At 40.6% G+C, this 15821-nt stretch overlaps 3 protein-coding genes across 3 annotated transcripts; all 3 read right to left on the reverse strand.

The window, feature by feature from the left end:
* Window positions 1-168: 168 nt before the first annotated feature.
* Window positions 169-4764, reverse strand: LOC111490001 (L-ascorbate oxidase homolog). The gene is made up of 8 exons (XM_023138422.1): window positions 4455-4764; window positions 4186-4295; window positions 2740-3010; window positions 2528-2630; window positions 1502-1847; window positions 1028-1393; window positions 859-937; window positions 169-663 (listed from the first exon to the last, which is right to left on the reverse strand). The coding sequence occupies exons 1-8, from the start codon at window positions 4599-4601 to the stop codon at window positions 451-453; spliced, it is 1635 nt and encodes a 544-aa protein (XP_022994190.1). The 5' UTR covers window positions 4602-4764; the 3' UTR covers window positions 169-450.
* A 1769-nt stretch (window positions 4765-6533) lies between these two features.
* LOC111490005 lies at window positions 6534-9849 on the reverse strand. The gene is made up of 4 exons (XM_023138425.1): window positions 9301-9849; window positions 8968-9113; window positions 8201-8308; window positions 6534-7144 (listed from the first exon to the last, which is right to left on the reverse strand). Exons 1-4 carry the CDS (start codon window positions 9803-9805, stop codon window positions 6560-6562), a joined length of 1344 nt encoding a protein of 447 aa, XP_022994193.1. The 5' UTR covers window positions 9806-9849; the 3' UTR covers window positions 6534-6559.
* Window positions 9850-10517: 668 nt separating this feature from the next.
* Window positions 10518-13516, reverse strand: LOC111490002 (glucan endo-1,3-beta-glucosidase 1). The gene is made up of 4 exons (XM_023138423.1): window positions 13283-13516; window positions 11883-13187; window positions 10964-10991; window positions 10518-10871 (listed from the first exon to the last, which is right to left on the reverse strand). The coding sequence occupies exons 1-4, from the start codon at window positions 13344-13346 to the stop codon at window positions 10721-10723; spliced, it is 1548 nt and encodes a 515-aa protein (XP_022994191.1). The 5' UTR covers window positions 13347-13516; the 3' UTR covers window positions 10518-10720.
* Window positions 13517-15821: the final 2305 nt, after the last annotated feature.

Genomic DNA, 15821 nt, shown 5'->3' on the forward strand with positions numbered 1-15821 from the left:
GAAGAATTCTTTGATGGGAATTGGGAGTTATTGAAAGTAGGAATTTATAGAACTATGTTAAGTGAAAAAAGGACAAGAAATGGATCATTGAGTACCCGTGGGTGAGCAGTTCACAGAGCTCAAACTTCCTTTTAGTTGACACTTTCCCATGCAGTTCTTGCTGATAAGCAAGAACTATGCAGTTTTCCCATTACATCATTTAAATTCTTGTTCAACCAAACATGTCTTTTTGAAACAGTCACAAACATGAAACTCTGTTCAACCTCTTTTTGGTGAAGCCCATTAAAAATTTCAATAAAATTTAGCTAAGAATTCAAATGTTTTTGTAAAAAGAGCTCGAAGTTGAGCATTTGAAACAAGTTATGTTGAAAAGGAACACGAATCTAAGCACCTAGAAACCAGTTAGAACGGTGTCACCCACTCGTGACAAGAAATGTAAGATTTTGAAACTTAGAGAGGCCTCGTGTGACGACCACTGGCCCGACCACAAAGGAGAGCGTTTCGGGGGATCGGTAGCTCATCTCTTAAGGAGGTTGATGAGGTATAAACCCTAAGATAGAACTGCTGTCCCAAGTATTGCCTTGCCCAACTCTCAGATCTCACATTCCAAATTCCTACATTATCAAGTGCCATATAGATTGCTGTCCATGACTTTGGATACACCTGCCGTTCATAAAAACAATTGTGAGATCTCGTATCAGTTGGAGAGGGGAACAAAACATTCTTTATAAGAGTATGAAAACCTCTCCCTAGCAGACGCATTTTAAAAACATTGAGTGGAAGCTTAAACGAAAAAGTCCAAAAAGGACAATATCTGCAAACGATGGGCTTGGGTCGTTATAAGGGAAGTACAAGTACCTGAGTCGTGCAACGAGCGACCGTGTCTCTGAGATTGTATCGATCTCGGCTGGCAGGCGTCCATTGGCCTCCATCCATCCTGATCAATCCAGCTCCATGTTATTGAGACTGAAACTGATTCTTGGTTTCATTGAAAATATAAACTAACAAGTGAAATAAGTCGTAGTACCCGACGACGAAGAACGAGTAGCCATTGATATGCCATGACTGCACGGTGTCTTCCCAATTTTGGAACACAATCTCGATGTATTCGCGAAAATTAGAATCCATGACAGAGGTCTGGAGGTAGGCATTGCCCCAGGTGGGAGTGGTGGGAATGCTGTTGAGGTTGAAAACTCCAGCGATCTTGAAGAAGTCAGCCAGTTTCAATGGAGTGTCTGCTTGAACAAATGAGACACTGTTGACAGCAAACCTCTGCTTTCCATTGATAATGGGGGCCGAGTTCGCTAGTATGATCGTTCGGCTCGTCTTGATCAGTCCATAATGGTAGGAGCCTTGCGGATTCGGTCTCGGTCCACTTGCAGTCAAGTTCCAGCTGATTCAAAAAGAGAACGAAAACAGATTTTAATAAGCAAAGTGTAGGTAACATGTCAACAAGACTAGACTAACAAGCAACTGAAAAGCTATTGAGTTGACATGATACCGGATAGATCTAGCCTGCTGGAGAGACCAACTGATCTCAGTGGTCGGGCCACCCGGAACTGGACCAGAAACTTTCTCCCATGAATTGCTGTAGTGAAGTACAGCGGTCGTCGTGAGGATCGGAGAGGTAAACCGAGACGAAACAACGACGTAGTAGTCCTTGGGAGGTTGATCAGCAGTGACCAAGACAGAGTAGGATTGACCCAAATGGATGTCAAGAGAGGAATATGTGTTCTGGAGAGTGTGTGATCCTTCCACCTCCACCAGTTTCATCAGATGACCCTGAATTCTGAAGTTGATGGAAGCTGAAAGTCCCACATTTGATATTCTGAACCTGTATGTCTTCCCTGTAAACAAATATGATCAACAAACTTACTATTTTCCTTATGTGCGCATATGTAACAACAGCCCGAGCCACCGCTAGCAGATATTGTACTCTTTGGACTTTCCCTTTCGGGTTTTCCCTCAAGATTTTTAAGACGCATTTGCTATGAAGAGGTTTCCACACCCTTATAAGGAATGTTTCGTTCCCCTCTTCAACCGATGTGGGATCTCACAATCCACTCCCCTTAGGGGCCTAGCATCCTCGCTGGCACACTGCTCGGTGTTTGGCTCTGATACCATTTGTAATAGTCCAAGCCCACCGCTAGCAAATAGCATCCGCTATGGCCTGTTACGCATCGTCGTTAGCCTCACAGTTTTAAAACGTGTCTACTAGGGAGAGGTTTCTATACCCTTAAAAGGAATGTTTTGTTCCTCTCTCCAACAGACGTGGAATCTTGCAATCCACCCCCCGAGGGGCCCACATCCTCTCTGGCTCTGATACCATTTGTAACAGTTCAAGCCCACCGCTAGCAGATACTGTCCTCTTTGGGTTTTCCCTTTTGAGCTTCCCCTCAAGGTTTTTAAAACACATCTACTAGAAAGAGGTTTTCACACCCTTATAAGGAATACTTCGTTCCTCTCTCCAACCGATATAGGATCTCACACCATATAACAAAAGATAACAGCAAACATTGTTGTTCACCTTGATCCACATTAAACGTATACCCATTCCACCCTCGACCGTTGATTAGAAGCCCGTCGGGAGTGGGAAGATTTCGACCACTTTCAAGACCTTGTCTCAAAATCTAAAAAAGAATGAGAGACCAGCTTTAACAAACTATCCTCAGAGAATGGAACAACACCAACAAAACCAAATCTTCATTGCAGAACTTGAAAAGAGCTTAGAATGCTTACATAATGATTCGTCTTGAACCAGTCACCAGCTAGCACTGTGAAGTCCCCTGCAGGAGGAGCAAAAGGAACAGGAATTCCCGGTCGACTCCAAATTCTAATGCCTCCAAATGCTCCAGCTGCTTTGTGGAATGCTGTGGATGGGAAGTAGAAGTAACTGCCAATTTGGTCCTTTGCCTGCAGAACATAAGTGAAGTTTCTCAATGGAGGGATAGCACAAGTAGTCCCATAAACTCCATCCTGCCATGAATTTCTTCTCTGCTGTAAACCATTCCTGCAAAGTTACACCCACAAGAAATGCTCATATTTCATCCTAATACAATGTCACCCATCAGATTTAATGCAGTTATGATCAACAAAATCAGTAAGACGAGCAGACCAAGATTCAATGATAAAAACTTGGCCAAAATTTAGCCATTAATGTGATTAAATATGGGGTAACTTTACAGAATGATAAATAGATCATCAACCATGTGAACACTGAGATCTACAACAGGTCAGATTGACTAATATAAACATCATTTAATGTTGCTTTAGTGACACCCATTTCAAGTAAACTGCTACCAAACAAAAATGAGACAGACAAAAGTGATTAAATAGAATGTTCAGGAGATTCATGTTAGTTAGAGAGGAAAGAGAACGAAACATTCTTTGTAAGGGTGTGGAAACCTCTCACTAGCATACGCGTTTTAAAAACTTTGAAAGGAAGCTCAAAATGAAAAGCCCAAATGAGACAATATCTGCTAGCACTGGGCTTGAGTTGTTACACTGTTACAGTGGTATCAGGGCTGACACCGAGCGATGTGTCAGCAAAGAGGCTAGCCCTAAAGGGGGTGGACACGAGGCGGTGTGCCAACAAGGAAGCCAGGCCAATGGAGGTGGATTGGGGGGTCCACACCGATTGGATAAGGGAACGAGTGTCAACGAGAATGCTGAGCCTCGAAGGAGGGTAGATTGTGAGAACAAAACCTTGAGGGGATGTAAACATTTTTTTATAAGGGTGTGTAAACCTCTTCCTAATAGATGCGTTTTAAAAACCTTGAGGGAAAGCCCGAAAGGAAAAACCCAAAAAAGACAATATCTACTAGCGGTGGGTTTGTGCGATTCGAGTTTACTTCATAAGATCAACTAAGAAAAGTTCAAAAAAACTCTAGAACTTCACTTTACTGCGCTTGAACTTAGATCTAGAAAATGGACGAGAGGTGAAAGTAGAAACTTTCCAAGTTTCCATTTTCCCAATGTTACAGAACGCAACAATCTGACCTTTGCCACTGTCAAAATGAGAAATGAATGCACAACATTAGCAGAGTAACAAACAGGACATTAATGTTCGTCGGCGCTGGTCTCAGACAAGCCAACTATCCCAGGTCGAGAACTCCCACTATTTGGTTTCAAAATGCAAGCCATTAGGATACTAGAAAGAAAAAAAACATGATTAGTAAGTGTTACCAAGAAATGAGGAACGGCTCCTTGAGATAGTTATACACATTGATAATCAAATTATCATTAGTAACAGCATCGATCTGAGGCCCTGGGAACTGCCCATTAATCAAGATTCCCTGCAAAACATTACCAATAAGTTCCAAATTCATTCTTTTCAAGATGCCATTGAACAAGCAACAAAGGGTTTGAAGAACAGAAGATAAAAACGCTAACTTTTAGCTTTAAAAAGCAAGCATTTTCCAAATAAACACATAGAAATGAAAGAAGCATAGTACCTGTTGCTTAACTCCAAGCGGGTAGATATCACCGTAAGTGATTTTCCATGTGAAAAACCTATAAGGGTTCTCAGCATTAACCTTAACAACAGCCAAAAGAACCATGAAAATGAGAAAACAGAGTACTCTGCTTTTCCTCATTGCCATGGGAGCTTGAAGTCAGCTGAAATGAACAAAGTGGCAGATCTAGAAGAAGAGAGAAAGGGTTCCTCTCTCTCTCTCTCTCTCTCTAAATCTACAAAGCTCTCTCTCACTCTACATTTGTTTTGTGGTGGTTGGCCTTTTGTAGAAGCTGAAGTCCGTCTTGGATGTTACCCAGAAGGCAGTGTGGAGGCCTGTGAGTTGTCAGTGTTACAGTTCAGAGATGGAGGATGGCTCTTCCAATCATCCACCGTCAATGGGGGTAGGCCCTATTGGCTTGAACGGCTGTGATTGGGTTGAAAAATGAAAGTCCATGGGATGACTGATAGATGAAGAACAAGTGAATTTACCTCAGGTTGGATAATTAAATACAAGATTCCCCTAGCCTGTAATGCTACCATTCTATAGTAAACTCACCGTCACGAGGAGTTTAACACCGCCGCCGACGCCGCCGCACCAGATATTGAAATGCTTGGACGGTTGTTCTTTTAAGTACAACGGCAGAATCTCTATCCTAAAGCTGTAAACTAGAACATATATGTTGATTTTGATTGGCTTGAGTTTTTTTATTTTCAAAGACAACGTTAATCTCTCCGAAGACTTGAAGGATGTGGAGAATCTTGTGAGAAAGAGAAGAAAAAACATGGAAATCATATACCCTTTGAATTAAAAATTTAAGTAAGAAGAAAAATAAAAGCTAAATTATATATTTGTAAAATATCTTTTATTTAATAGAGTTACGGTTACTTTTGTGAGATCTTATGTCGTTTGAAGGGAGAGGAACGAAACATTTCTTGTTAGACTGTGAAAACTTCTCCCTAATAGACATGTTTTGAAACTGTGAGGCTAACGATGATATGTAATTGGTTAAAACGCACAATATCTGTTAGTGGTGGGTTTGAACTATTATAAATGGTATCCAAGCCAGACACCGAGCAATGTGTCAGCGAGGACGCTAGGTCCTAAAGGAGGGTGAATTGTAAGATCCCACAACGGTTGGAAACCTCTCCCTAGTAGACGCATTTTAAAACTGTAAGGCTGACGACGTTATGTAACAGCCAAAGCAGGCGGATAATATCTGCTAGTGGTAAGCTTGGACTGTTACAAATGATATCTGAACCAGAAACTGGGCCGTGTGTCATGAAGACATTGGGCTCCAAAGGAGGGTAGATTGTGAGATCCACATCGGTTGAAAACCTCTTCCTATTAGACATATTTTAAAACTGTGAAGCTGACGACGTTACGTAACAACCAAGATGGACAATATCTACTTGTGGGTTTAGACGATTACAAATAATATCCAAGCCAGACACCGGACGATGTGCCAATGAAGATGCTGGCCTCAAAGGAGGGTGGATTATGAGATCTCACCTCGGTTGGAAAAGAGAACGAAACATGGAAACCTCTCTAGACGCATTTTAAAATCGTGAGATTGACAACAATACGTAACGGGTCAAAGCGGACAATATTTTGTCTAGTCCCATCTTTTAACAACTCTATCCAAAACAGAAAACAGAAAAGTTCAGTTTACGATATTTAGTTTTGTTGTCGTTGCTCGAAATAACAATACAAAATCACATGCAATCAGAAAAGGACCATGTGATTGTCAGGTCAAATTTCACTCATTTGTTAGGCAACAATCCATATCTCAAAATGGGCAAACTTCCTCAAATCCAGCCATGTTTCCCTTTTCTTGCAGCCTTCGGAGTATATGCATAACTTTTGTACTAAAAGATTGAACAAGAACGAGCAGAGATGGAACAAAGGAGCAGTTCAAGATTTAGAATATGAGGTTAGATACACTGATGCTGGAACCATCCAAAATCTTGGGAACCATTGTTTGGTTCTAAGCTACATACAAAATCGCATACGATGAAGCATGCATTTTGAAGCACTGCAAATGAACAAAAAAAAACGATTCCAGCAGGCTTCCACCACACGAAACTAACTAAGAAAACAACAGATTACAGGCTGCTTATGGTCAAGAGCAGGCCATAATGATCACTGGGCAAAACAGGGAGCTCAAGCATCTTCATTTCTTTACCTACTTTCTTCTCCTTTGTGTATGTTAATTCAGGAATTGGATCAGTCCCAATCATTACAATGGAACTTACCTTGAAATCTTGTAACTTACAAACAAATCTATCCAGACGCCTTTGCAGCGTACGGTTCCCAGATAACATCTTGTTTGATTTGGTATCGTATGTCCAACCATTTTCACCGGGGTGTAATTCTTCCCAGGCATCAATCCAGTCGTCGGGAAAAGGAAACTGACCATCCAACTTATCATCCCAGTTCATGTCGCCGCCGAAAACGACGTTCGGATTTTCCTTGAGAAAGTTGATGGCTTCTTTGGCTTGAATTACACGCTCTTTGCTATACATTTGATTCCATTTTGGAGGTGCAGGGCAAGGACTCTCAAGATGGCTTGTTGCTACTGTCAATGAAAGGCCATTTTGAACTTCAAGATTGGCAATGCAGAGTTCTCTCCCCATTATGGAATTGGAAAATGGTTGACAACTGAAGGATTTCACCGGCAGTTTGCTCAACTGCTCAGTAAATGGATAAATTATATCATCAGTTTATGATGCAAAATGTTGAAATGAAGCATAGTACTAGAGCAATAACAGGTTCATCACTCTCGTATTCTACCTTTCGACACCTCTCCGTCCGTGCAGACGACATAAGAACTAGAACGAGAATAAGATTAGAAGATATGTATAACAGTACACAAAACCTATGCTTATACTCTACGGATTTTGAAAAGGGCTGCTGTGGCTGTTGAGAATGCTAGGGTGTACAAATCTCCGTAAACTCCTCTTTTGTAATTGTGAGAACTTTGAGGTGAAGAAAGCATTATTTATTAGAGTATGAAAACCTCTCCCTAACAAACGCGTTTTAAAACCGTGAAGCTAACAGCGATACGTAATGGGCCAAGACAGACAATATATGCTAGTGGTGGGCTTGAGTTGTTACAAATGGTATCAGAGCCAAACACCAAGTGATGTGCCAGCGAGGATGCTGGCCCCTAGGGGAGAGGATTGTGAGATCCCATATCGAGGTTGGACAGGTGAACGAAGCATTTTTTATTAGGGTGTGGAAACCTCTCCCTAACAGACACGTTTTAAAACTGTGAGGCTAATGGCGATACATAACGGGCCAAGACAGACAATCTATGCTTGCGGTGGGCTTGGGCTATTACAAATGGTATCAGAGCCAGACATCGGGCAGTGTGCTAGCGAGGATGCTAGGCCCCAAAGGGGGTGGATTGTGAGATCCCATATCAGTTGGAGAGGTGAACGAAGCATTCCTTATTAGGATGTGGAAACTTTTCCCTAACCGATGCGTTTTAGAACTGTGAGGTTGGCGACAATACGTAACGGGCTAAAACGGACAATATTAGCTAGCGGTGGATTTGGGTTGTTGGCCTTAGGCTAGTTATTAACATTTGAAGGGTTTTCTTTGCTAGTCTTGTGGGGAGTCAATTTGACATCATTTCATCAACCATATCCATTATAAAAACTATACTTCACCCAGAAGCCAAAATATGCTCTCATTTATGTAGGAAATGAAATATCAATCAAAGGAGGTAACAAAAAGCTCACCAGCATACAAAAGTATCCCCTTGAATGAGCATCCTTCTTGACCGAGCAGCGATAAACTTTCCACCAATTGGTAATCTGGAAGATGTTATATATATCTGGAGTAACTTCCTGCAACACATTGTAAACGTAAAAGAATGCATTACGAAGCAAAATTCTAGAAAACTCAAAATGTAACGGCTCAAGTCCACTGCTAGCAAATATTATTCGCTTTGATCCATTACGTATCTCACGGTTTTAAAACGCGTATGTTAGGAAGAGGTTTCCACACCTTTATAAGGAATGTTTGTTCCCCTCTCCAAATGAGATCTCACAATCCACCCCCTTGAGGGCCCAACGTCCTCGTTGGCACACCGCCCAGTAACTGGCTTTGATACCATTTGTAACCACCCAAGTCCACCGCTAGCAAATATTGTTTGTTTTGGCTCGATACGTATCGTCGTCAGTCTCACGGTTTAAAATGCGTTTGCTAAGGAGAGGTTTCCACACTCTTATAAGGAATGCTTCCTTCCCCCTCTCCAAGTGGGATCTCACAATCTACCCTCTTGAGAACCCAACATCTTCGTTGGCACACAATCCAGTGTCCGGCTCTGATACCATTTGTAATAGCTTAAGTGCACCGTTAGTAAATATTGTCTATTTTGGCCCGTTACGTATGGCCGTCAGCCTCACGATTTTAAAACGAGTCTATTAGGGAGAATTTTTCACACTCTTATAAGGGGAATGGTTCGTTACTCTCACACAACACGTGTATGAAACTGATGGAGTACCTGGAAACAAATAACATCTGGTGAATGCCGTTGGATAAGTTGTCCAAGGGCTCTCATTCTATTACGCATCTCCAAATCTTCTCGGAACCATACATTGTAAGTCAAAATCTTTATGGGTGTCAAACTTGTCCTAGAACTAGAATCCCCTGCCACCCATCAACACAATAAGACTAACACATTAATACAACTTCAAACTAGATTGTTCTTGAAAAAACAATAATATTGACACACAAAATCAACACAATAAGACTAATCCATTAATACAACTTCAAACTAGATTGTTCTTGAAGAAACAATAATATTGACACACAAAATCAACACAATAAGACTAACCCATTTCAGCAATAGTGTTCGCCGATGCCTTAACACCACGAAATGCGCCCAATTCAGCGAAATTGTCACCACCCACCACAGGAACAGGATCGTCTAGTTTCCTTTTCTTGCAGGGCTGCAAGGGAAAGAACACAGACCCAACAGAAGAATCCGCATCCGCATCCTCGCTGACATCAATCAAATCCTTGAAACTCGAAAGCGAGAGGGACGGAGCCCTAGTGCCACAGAGTTCGCAATCGGAATTCTTATATGGGTTCAGGAAGGTGCAGGCCTTGCAGGACCATTGAGGGGCGGAGGAAGAAGACGGTGATGGCGGTGGAGATGAAGGAGATAGACAGATTTTGCAGGCTGCCTTTTGAGAAGGTGGGTTGAGGAATGTGCATTTTTTGCAGGACCAACTAGACATCGGCACAGATAGACTGCAAAATGTTCGACGATTAATCACCGAGCGATGAAGAAAGCGGGCGCTTGAGAAAGATAGTGAACGTGCTATTGATTGAAACATCAACGATTTGCTCGATTGTTGCCGCTTCGAGTTCTCGTTCTATCGTCGTTTTTATCTACGTCCTTAGGCTCGAACGACATGTCGTTTGGCCGATAAGAGGAAAAATTAACGCCCATAATATATATATATCTAAAATTTAATAAAGGAACATTAATATAAACTAATTTTTAAAAATATTTAATCATAAATTAATAATACTGATTAATTTTAAATTTATTAATAAAAACATCATTTTTTAAGAATAAATTTCAAAATAATATGATTCAACTCTGACCCCTTTAAAATGTGGCATATAACTGCCGAGTCCAAAATTCGATATGTATTTGAAACATAGGGACTAATAATCGATGATAGTGTTGTTGTAATTAAAAAAAACCGTCCCAAATACACCTTTGGAAAGACTATAAATGATTAGATCTATATTAGTTCGTACTTGTAAAGAACTCAAACAATCTTACCCTCATCCAAATTTTTAATTTCAAATTTGTCATCACTCCTAAAATCGCATAGTAGCATTAAAATTCAATATTTTTAATTTTATTGATGTTTTTTCAATGAGATCACACATTGGTTAGAAAGGAGAACGAAACATTCTTATAAGAATGTGGAAACCTCTCCCTAGCTAACGCATATAATAACCATGAGGCTAACGACAAACGTAACGAGCCAAAACAGACAATATTTGTTAGCAGTGGAATTGGACTGTTACAAATTGTACAGACTTAACTCTTCATACCGTTTAAGATATGCATATTTGTACTTTAGGCCATATTCAACAAAAAGCCCTTTACTACCAAAAAAAGCACTTTTCAACCTCCAATTTCCTCATAAAAAATATTACATTTCAAAAAAAAAAATATATATATATAAATAAGCTCTTTAATTTTCTACATCAGCCTCCTCACCAAGGAGCCATCAAAGGATGAACAGAAAGAATGAGCAAAGTGCAAGCAGAAAAACATGGAGTCCCTTCTGAGCTGCTGCTGCTGCTGCTGTTCCTCCACTGGCTTCAGGGATCTGTGTTGTGTTCTTCCCTGTCTCTTTAGCTCTATTTCCTACTTTCTTACTGCAAAAGGAATAGAATAATTAAGCACTCAAAAAACTATGTTTTCTTTGCTTGGGAATTCAAGGAACACTCGGTTATGGAGTTTCTATTACCTTCCTGGAAATATGCAGCTCCCATGGCCTGCAAAACACAACCACATTCCCCATATAAGTTGGTCATGATGTCACAAATCACAGGATGTTGCAGAAACTAACCATGGGGTGCCCATGTTGCCACCAAAATCTAACCCAATTAGCTACAAATCTAGATGTTTTAAAATGCATCTTAGGGAGAGGTTTCCATACCCTTATAAGGAATGTATCATTCTCCTCTCAAACCAATGTGAGATCTCACAATTCACCCCCTTAGAACCTAGCGTCATCGCTAGCACACCGCCTGGTGTCTTTGTAACAGCTCAAGCCCACCACTAGCATATGTTGTCTGCTTTGGCCTGTTATGTATCGTTATCAACCTCACGGTTTTAAAACGTGTCTACTAGAGAGAGGCTTCCACATCCTTATAAGAAATGTTTCGTTTCCCTCTCCAACCAATGTGGGATCTCACAATCTACTCCCTTGAGACCTAGTGTTCTCATTGGCACACTACTCGGTCTATGGCTCTGATACCATTTGTAACGGTTCAAACCCACCGCTAGCAAATATTGTCAGCCTCACGATTTTAAAACACGTCTGCTAAGAAGAGGTTTTCACACCCTTATAAGGAATGTTTCGTTTTCTTCTCCAACCAAGGTGAGTGTGGATATGTTGGCTTTTACTTGTATGTTCCATATTCTTTCGTGGTGGGTGATGATTCGAACCTCAGATCTTTTGGTCAAAGATAAGTGAGCGTAATGTGTATCATTCAGTTGTGGTGTTTTGTTTAATGGCTTCACAGTCTCAAAGTTTCAGAAAACCATATCTCTAACTAGCCATTTGAAGAAAATAGGCATAATTCCAAGAGCAAAGTAAGTGAAACAATAGCAACCCAGAAACCAGTGTTCATTGAAAGTTAAAGCAAAGAGATGAAACTCACTTGGGTCAGTGGTGGTGATCATAGCCACGCCCTTGAAATCACAAGATCCAGCACTTTTCCCTTCCTTCTGGTAATAGCTATCAAATGCATAAGAGGCATGGTTCTTCACATTGTTAGGCTGATAACAAGCTTCACCCGGCTGAATCTCTGTACAATTAGCTTTCCCAGGTCCACAAGCCCAATCTAAAGCTGTCTGCAATGTCTTAGTATCAAACTCATCCATGGCAATACAATACGTCTGGTTCGTAGTATCATTAGCCAAAAACGTCCCACTTCCCGACACATGAAGCAAATAAACCGGCGTGGAGTTCCCATAAAACAGCCCCCAATTCGCCTCCGACACCGGCGGCGACCGTAAATCCTCATTAAACAGCTCGTAGATGTAAACGCTGGAAGTGATTTCAGGGTGAAATGGGGAACCACTCCGGTCGAGAATATGCTTGATTAGATTCGAATTGAACGTGTCGGCGTTGTCGATTGTGGCGTATGGCTCTTTCGAATCGCCCTTTGAAGGCCACCCACTTTCAGTGACAAGAACCACAACATCAGTGATATTGAGATTCTTCATCGAGAAATAAGCAGAATCAATCATGGCGTCAAGAACATTAGTGTAGTGAAGCAGAGTATTGGGATCAACCATTTCTTTAGAAGGAATCAAGGGCTTAAACAGCGCATTATCAAGAGGAACAACCCCTTTGTTTTGCATAAAAACATAATAAGGGTAAAAGTTCATCATCAATGGCGACCCAGTTCTTGAAAGGAACCGAAGCAGAGGAAGCATGAACTGAACCAAGCTCTGGTTGAAGAAAGCCTGCGATGGCGGAAATGGGTCGAGGATAATCGAAGCAGCATGGGGAGTAGAAATGGTGATTTGGGTTTGAAGATTTGCAGAAACTAAACCACTGTAAAGGGATTCAATAGCAGGAAGCAACAAAGGGGAAACAGAGGGGATAGTGGTTAAAACCTCATCGCCGACGGAAATGCCGGAAATTAGGGTCTGGGGATAGTACGCCACCACATTCCGGGCGATCCACGCGGCGGCGGTAGCATTGGAAGATCCAATTGCAAGAAGCTGATTGTTGGGTACACTGATAATGACACGAATTTTCGACCCATTTAGGGCTTTGAGGATATCAGGATTCGCATCGTAAAGCCTAATATGAGTGATTTTCTGAAAATGCAAGAACGAAACCAAGTCCGAAGGCGACATTAGATTCGAAACGTCACTCCCAATATTAACCCCAACAAATGGCTGATTATCGTCCTTCTCCATGTTCTTCCCGTCCATCAATGGCGGAAATCGACCTGCAAAAAACCCCAAATAAGAAGGATCAGAAGAACAGAACAGAATGTTCTTCAACTTTTTAGCGAATTTCATGTGCGTTTCAAGACATCATTACCTCTACAAACTGTAAGAAACCCACAAAGGAAGAGAAAGAACAGAGAAAATTTTGATTCTGCCATTGAAGCTTCAGCTCAGCTACATCATTCTTCGCCTCTGTTTCAGCTAAAGATCCTCGCATCATCTAATCTTCATCAATTTATACTGATCTACAAATTGGAAAGGCCAACAACAAAAAACCCAAATGGATTGGGATTTTTTGATTTGATTACAGAAATTACAATGAACCATAATAATCAAGATGATGAAGTTACTGAAAAGCCCTCGTGGGCCAATAAAGAACTGTTCTTTTTGGTGGACTTAGTGCTTAAGTTTTTGGTATTCTTTCAATGGCTATGATTCCTTTCCCTTCCGACACGATGGTTGGCTGAAAAAGGGGGAAAAAGGGAGGACTCTTTTGGAAGTTTGGAGTGTGTGTTGAGGAGAGGATTGTAAATTCACATGGGATTCGAAAAAGTGTCCGTTCTAGACATGTTAGATTGAAAACCAGGCTGTCCCTTACACAACATAGAGACATTACTGCGTTTGTTTTTATTTATGGCGCCTTGTTTTAATCCACACCATATTCACTGTGCTTAATTTACTCCAACATTTAATGTTTCTAACGAACACTCCCATACCCGAGTTCTTACGAGTGAAGTTTATCTCTACAAACCAACACAAATTTTTGTAACATGTTTTATCTCCTCGTTCCACATGTTTTCTAAAATGTTTCTTAGGAGGTCACTCAACATCGAACTGTTTCAAGCCATACATGTTTAACTTTGTAGTGTCAACATACAACTATTCGAGTTTAGTGTCTACTGTCTCAGTCATACTTGTCCAGGACTTATTGTCGATGGCCGTATTCTCATTCCAAATCTCTTTTACTTACTCCCATGTGCAATTAGGTCTTTACTATTATATCGTGTCAATACAGGGTTATGTATGACTATTCGCTAAAATCATGTCTACACCCATCTGGATAAAAATGCCCCAAAATGTACTATAACAAGGGAATGTGACTAATCGTTAATTCTTTCCATCCGAGTTATATGCTACCAAAGCTATAGTGGTTGCTTATTTGCTTTTAGCATATAACATTGATTTCTTACTAAATGTTTTCAACCCATTTCCTCCCTCACGTTTTTTAAAACACTTTTGTCCCTCGTTAACCTATTCATCGAGATAGAATAAGTGTCGCACAATCGATGTCTCACTACCTCAAGAGTACGAACGTGACACCTAATACACACTTAACTTTGAAGTTCCTATGTTGAGCCACTGAAAAAGAAGATATACATCATTAATATAGATAATAACTATCGGTTCTTTTAAGCCGGTATTAACCGTCTCATCTCATTCAATTACCATAACAAAGTCATGCTTTTGAGGCAACAACCATAGGTTTTGTTTTACTAAAAAAGGACAAACAAAGGTGTGTGGGTTTGTACATAGCAGAGAGTCACAAGTGGGTGTAAGAGACTCACGTGAGTCCGTGAGTCAGAGTTTCTGAGATGGGTTCATGAGTTCTTCGAATTTCAAGATCAAGCTTCTGAATGAGTGCCAGAAACAGGCATTGGATACCTTTTACCAAAAGTAGGTACGATTCTGAAGGCAACTCAATTATATTATTCAATGCTGTCACCAGAAATGAGCAACCAAGCTTCTTAATTGGTCTAATAATTAGGCAGATTGGGGAGGAATTAAAACAATCTTTTCCTTCTACTTCTTATATGTTATTATTAACTAAATTATAGTTTGAATGGTATGATATCAACGTCAAACTTCTTTTAGTAAGATGTGGTTTGAGAACAAATCAAGGTAAAAGTTGGTAAGGTTAGTCTGAAGATATGAAATTATAGTTAAGAAAGATAGAAAAAGCTCGTACTAACGAAGAAGGAATAGTCGGGCAGGACTTAGGCACGCAACTTTTAAGAGTGTGGAAACCTCGTACTAAAGATCTTACATTGGTTAGAGAGGTGAATGAAGCATTTCTTATGAGGGTGTAGAAATCTCTTTCTAATGGACGTATTTTAAAACTGTGAATCTTATGACAAAATGAAGCATTTCTTATAAGGGTATGGAAAGCTTTCCCTAATAGACGCGCTTTAAAATCATGAAGCTGACGGTGATACGTAATGGGCTAAAACGGACAACATCTACTGGCGGTGGGCTTGAGTAGTTACAAATGGTATCAGAGTCAGACACTGGACGGTATGTAAGTGAGTATGTTGGGCCCTAGGGGGTAGATTATAAGATCTCATATTAGTTGGAGAGAGGAGCAAAACATTTCTGGTAAGAGTTTGGAAACCTCTCCTTAGTAGAGGCGTTCTAAAACCGTGAGGCTGATGACAATACGTAATAGTCAAAGCGAACAATATCTGGTAACAGTAGGCTTAGGTTGTTACAAGATCGGTATGCAATTACAATTCACGACTACCTTACCATCAATAAAGAGTTTCTTAGCTTGGTTCAACAAGCTAAATTGATTGTTACTATCTATATAAACAAGATGCACTAGCCTTTTCATGGTTCAATCATAGGAACTTTAAAGT

Source organism: Cucurbita maxima, unplaced genomic scaffold, assembly GCF_002738345.1.
Source record: "Cucurbita maxima cultivar Rimu unplaced genomic scaffold, Cmax_1.0 Cma_Scf00015, whole genome shotgun sequence".
Taxonomy (NCBI): Eukaryota; Viridiplantae; Streptophyta; class Magnoliopsida; order Cucurbitales; family Cucurbitaceae; genus Cucurbita; species Cucurbita maxima.

Excerpts from the sequence above, each read along its gene's own strand:
- LOC111490001 (XM_023138422.1), bottom strand. The coding sequence starts at position 4,601 with ATGGCAATGAGGAAAAGCAGAGTACTCTGTTTTCTCATTTTCATGGTT. Across the intron at positions 4,296-4,454 it reads CGCTTGGAGTTAAGCAACAG|GGAATCTTGATTAATGGGCA; the intron begins GTACTATGCTTC and ends AATGTTTTGCAG. Across the intron at positions 664-858 it reads TCGCTCGTTGCACGACTCAG|GTGTATCCAAAGTCATGGAC; the intron begins GTACTTGTACTT and ends TATGAACGGCAG.
- LOC111490005 (XM_023138425.1), bottom strand. The coding sequence starts at position 9,805 with ATGTTTCAATCAATAGCACGTTCACTATCTTTCTCAAGCGCCCGCTTT. Across the intron at positions 8,309-8,967 it reads CAGATGTTATTTGTTTCCAG|GAAGTTACTCCAGATATATA; the intron begins GTACTCCATCAG and ends AATGTGTTGCAG. Across the intron at positions 7,145-8,200 it reads GGGGATACTTTTGTATGCTG|TTGAGCAAACTGCCGGTGAA; the intron begins GTGAGCTTTTTG and ends TTTACTGAGCAG.
- LOC111490002 (XM_023138423.1), bottom strand. The coding sequence starts at position 13,346 with ATGGCAGAATCAAAATTTTCTCTGTTCTTTCTCTTCCTTTGTGGGTTT. Across the intron at positions 13,188-13,282 it reads GTTTCTTACAGTTTGTAGAG|GTCGATTTCCGCCATTGATG; the intron begins GTAATGATGTCT and ends GGTTTTTTGCAG. Across the intron at positions 10,992-11,882 it reads GATCACCACCACTGACCCAA|GCCATGGGAGCTGCATATTT; the intron begins GTGAGTTTCATC and ends TGTGTTTTGCAG.